Raw genomic sequence first — 3,686 nt, forward strand, 5'->3', positions numbered from 1 at the left:
GATGGATAGATAGATAGATGGATAGATGGATAATCGATAAATAGAGAAAGATATTAAACAGCTAAGGCCCCTACAAAAATATTTGGTCGGTACAGGAATGACGGGAACGCAGCCAATGGTATGAAACAGACACGGAATGGTATCTCTGATACTTCTTATCTAGTCATCCTTGAAAAGGTAAACTTTTGTTGGGAATCATGACATCCAGATCCAATGCAATGAAACCTGATCAACACGAAGACTCTGATTCTCGACGAAAATGTTTGATCTCTCTTTGTCGTTTCTCCTTTTCCTTTTTCTCCTTATTTCGTTTTCGACGCCGAGCTGCAATGATACAGCAGTCTAGAATTGCTAGACCCGCTCCTACTGCGATAAGCAACGATGAAAACATATACGATGGCAGGTTGCGAACGATTTCATCCCTTTCTGGCTTGTTATCTACTGACAGTGTATCATGCGTTTCAAGATTTCCTGATACAGATCTTTTGGTTGTCATTCCTATTTCCACAGTAAATGTACCTGCAGATGGCTGAGTTAATGACAAAGGCTCATTTTGAGTACCTGTGATAGTTGGTGTTTCGGCAGTACTGGCAATTGTTAGTGGCAACTCAGCAGTTGTAGAAATGGTGTTTGGTGGCAAATAAGTGGTAACAACTGTCGTTTGTGGCGCAATAGTGGTAATAGTGGTCGCTGGTGTTACAGTGGTCATAGGAGTGATCGTTGTTGGCTCCGTGTCGGTCACTGTGGTCGTTGTTGGCTCGGTTGTGGTGACAGTGGTCGTTGTTGGCTCTGTTGTGGTAACAGTGGTCGTTGTTGGCTCCGTAGTGATGAGAGTGGCTGTTGTTGGTTCCGTTGTGGTCAGAGAGGTAGATGTTGGCTCCGTTGTGGTAACGGTGGTCGTTGTTGGCTCCGTCGTGGTGACAGTGGTTGTTGTAGGCTCCGTTGTGGTAACAGTGGTCGTTGTTGGCTCTGTTGTGGTAACAGTGGTCGTTGTTGGCTCTGTTGTGGTAACAGTGGTCGTTGTTGGCTCTGTTGTGGTAACAGTGGTCGTTGTTGGCTCCGTTGTGGTGACAGTGGTCGTTGTTGGCTCTGTTGTAGTAACGATGGTCGTTGTTGGCTCCGTTGTGGTCACTGTGGTCGTTGTTGGCTCCGTTGTGGTGACAGTGGTCGTTGTTGGCTCCGTTGTGGTGATAGTGGTTGTTGTAGGCTCCGTTGTGGTGACAGTGGTCGTTGTAGGTTCTGTTGTGGTAACAGTGGTCGTTGTTGGCTCTGTTGTGGTGACAGTGGTCGTTGTTGGCTCCGTTGTGGTGATAGTGGTTGTTGTAGGTTCTGTTGTGGTAACAGTGGTCGTTGTAGGCTCTGTTGTTGTAACAGGAGCTGTCGTTGGTACTGCAGCCCCTGGAGTCGTCGGTTGTCCTGTGTTAATACAAAATCTCAATTGTTTTTTAAATCTACGGACTAGAAATTATTTCTATACTTGCTAACATAAATAAATTATTAAGAAAACGTTGATGCCATACAGCAATATTCAATTACTGAAATCACCATAAAGGCATCATGTTTCTAAGCCAAAGATGCTGGAGTTTTAAAAAATACGGCCTACCAATGATGTCTTTTTAGATGCATAGTCATGAACATCGTGTAATTAATGCTACTCTTGTGTAAAATTTAGAATTTAAACAATAATCATAGAGTCCAATTTTTAAAGTGATAGTACACCCTGTTCCGGAGTTTCATTCTTTTGTACCAGATACTGCATCAAGAATATATGAAAGACGACATGCTGGCTTTAATAGAGTTTACAACCGTGAAAGTTACAAATACTGTCTTTATTTATTTTCATTCGGAGGAGGTTTAGACGTCTCTCAATCGTTAATTTTCTGAAGCATGAAGGTGTTCAAGTGTTTTGTATTCTCTGTACCTACCTGGGACCTTGCAAATTCGAGCACTTGGAATTGTCAGGCAGTCTCTTGTCACCCAGTCAAAACTAGAATCTTTGTCCATCACTACACACCTCTCTGGCCCGGGTTGCCCACTCGACCAGCTCGTATATCCAGTTTCTGACAGTAGTCGATTATCGGGCCATTCGTAAATGCCAGTTCCAAGGCTATCATATAAGCCAATCCAGTAACTGTATCCTGGGTCAACAATGCTGGCAAGAAACACCTGGTCGGCGTTTTTCTCTATAATGGGAATTTCTCCCGATAACATCAAGCACGCTATCCGAGAATTAAAATAAGTGTCATGGGCAGTTGAATATTCATAGCACCATCCTTCGTATGCAACCTGACCACCTGTACAAGCTGAAACAACAAATCATCGTGAACCTCTATTATTTCAACTCTTTGACATTTTAATATATTTTATATTTTAAGTAATGACTGTCACCTTAAATTCACACAGAGACCTAAAAGATGTACACGTATTTCATGACATACATACATACATACATACATACATACATACATACATACATACATACATACATACATACATACATACATACATACATACATACATACATACATACATACATACATACATACACACATACATACATACATACATACATACATACATACATACATACATACATACATACATACATACACACAAACACACATACATACATACATACATACATACATACATACATACATACATACATACATACATACATACATACATACATACATACATACATACATACATACATACATACATACATACATACATACATACATACATACATACATTATGCTAGAGTAAAACCCCATGCATAAGAGATACCAGTAATTCTATACCCTCCTCTCTCATACAGTGTAGATAATTTATCACTCTAGACAAAAAAATTCATGATCAAAGTATCGAAACCCTTATTTATCATTTTTGAAATGCCGGTTGCTGTTACAATAACTGTGATTTTTTAAAAACAAATATTGTGTTTAGTAACTACATTTTTTCCTTCCACTTCGCAAAACATATTCAGATACACAAATTCATCTTGTCAACACAGCCTGTACATGTAAAGACTGCATTTTATCGACGAAAGAGCGATTTGTCGTCCGGACCGCACTTCAAATATAAACAGTAACAGTGAAATTTACATATGCGGACACAGCCTTGAGAACCGAAGCTCATTAGTCGCTGTCTCTACATGCTATGCGAAGAAGAACAGAACAACTTGCAATTGGCATACAAAACATAGTTAGTGAAAAAATAATCAAAAGCTGTAGCTCCTGGCCCTTTAGATGGATGTCACGTTTTAAATTATGCTTCCTTGGAGTTACAACATAGAGAGTGGAGCAAAAGACACTGTGCGTCATTATTAAGATAGTAATTATGCCCATAATAAAGGCAGTACCGCGCCAAATAAAGCAGTTGGATTACAGGGATTACAACATTCTAAGACTAAATTATTACTAACCTGTAGCTTTACAGTAGTTGTAGAACTGACACAACGGAATTAGGAGTACCGTTATCAATGAAATATACGGCATTGCTTTCATCGTTTTGGAGGCAACGTGTTGTCTTCCGTTACAGCAAAGTGATTTGACAAGTTAGTGTTTACAGCATTCAGCTCGAACACGTGAATGCCTTCTGGCTATCTTTGTTCTGGTACGGGGTATATCAATGCGTAATAAGCTTACACTTCCAAATGCGACAATAACTAAAGCAAAGTCTTT

At 39.9% G+C, this 3,686-nt stretch overlaps 1 protein-coding gene across 1 annotated transcript; it reads right to left on the reverse strand.

The window, feature by feature from the left end:
• Window positions 1–229: 229 nt before the first annotated feature.
• On the reverse strand, window positions 230–2,114 carry LOC139146275 (hepatitis A virus cellular receptor 1-like). Its single transcript, XM_070717681.1, has 2 exons — window positions 2,015–2,114; window positions 230–1,416 (listed from the first exon to the last, which is right to left on the reverse strand). The coding sequence occupies exons 1-2, from the start codon at window positions 2,112–2,114 to the stop codon at window positions 230–232; spliced, it is 1,287 nt and encodes a 428-aa protein (XP_070573782.1).
• Between the last annotated feature and the right edge of the window lie 1,572 nt (window positions 2,115–3,686).

The sequence above is a fragment of the Ptychodera flava genome, chromosome 12 (genome assembly GCF_041260155.1).
Source record: "Ptychodera flava strain L36383 chromosome 12, AS_Pfla_20210202, whole genome shotgun sequence".
Classification (NCBI taxonomy): Eukaryota; Metazoa; Hemichordata; class Enteropneusta; family Ptychoderidae; genus Ptychodera; species Ptychodera flava.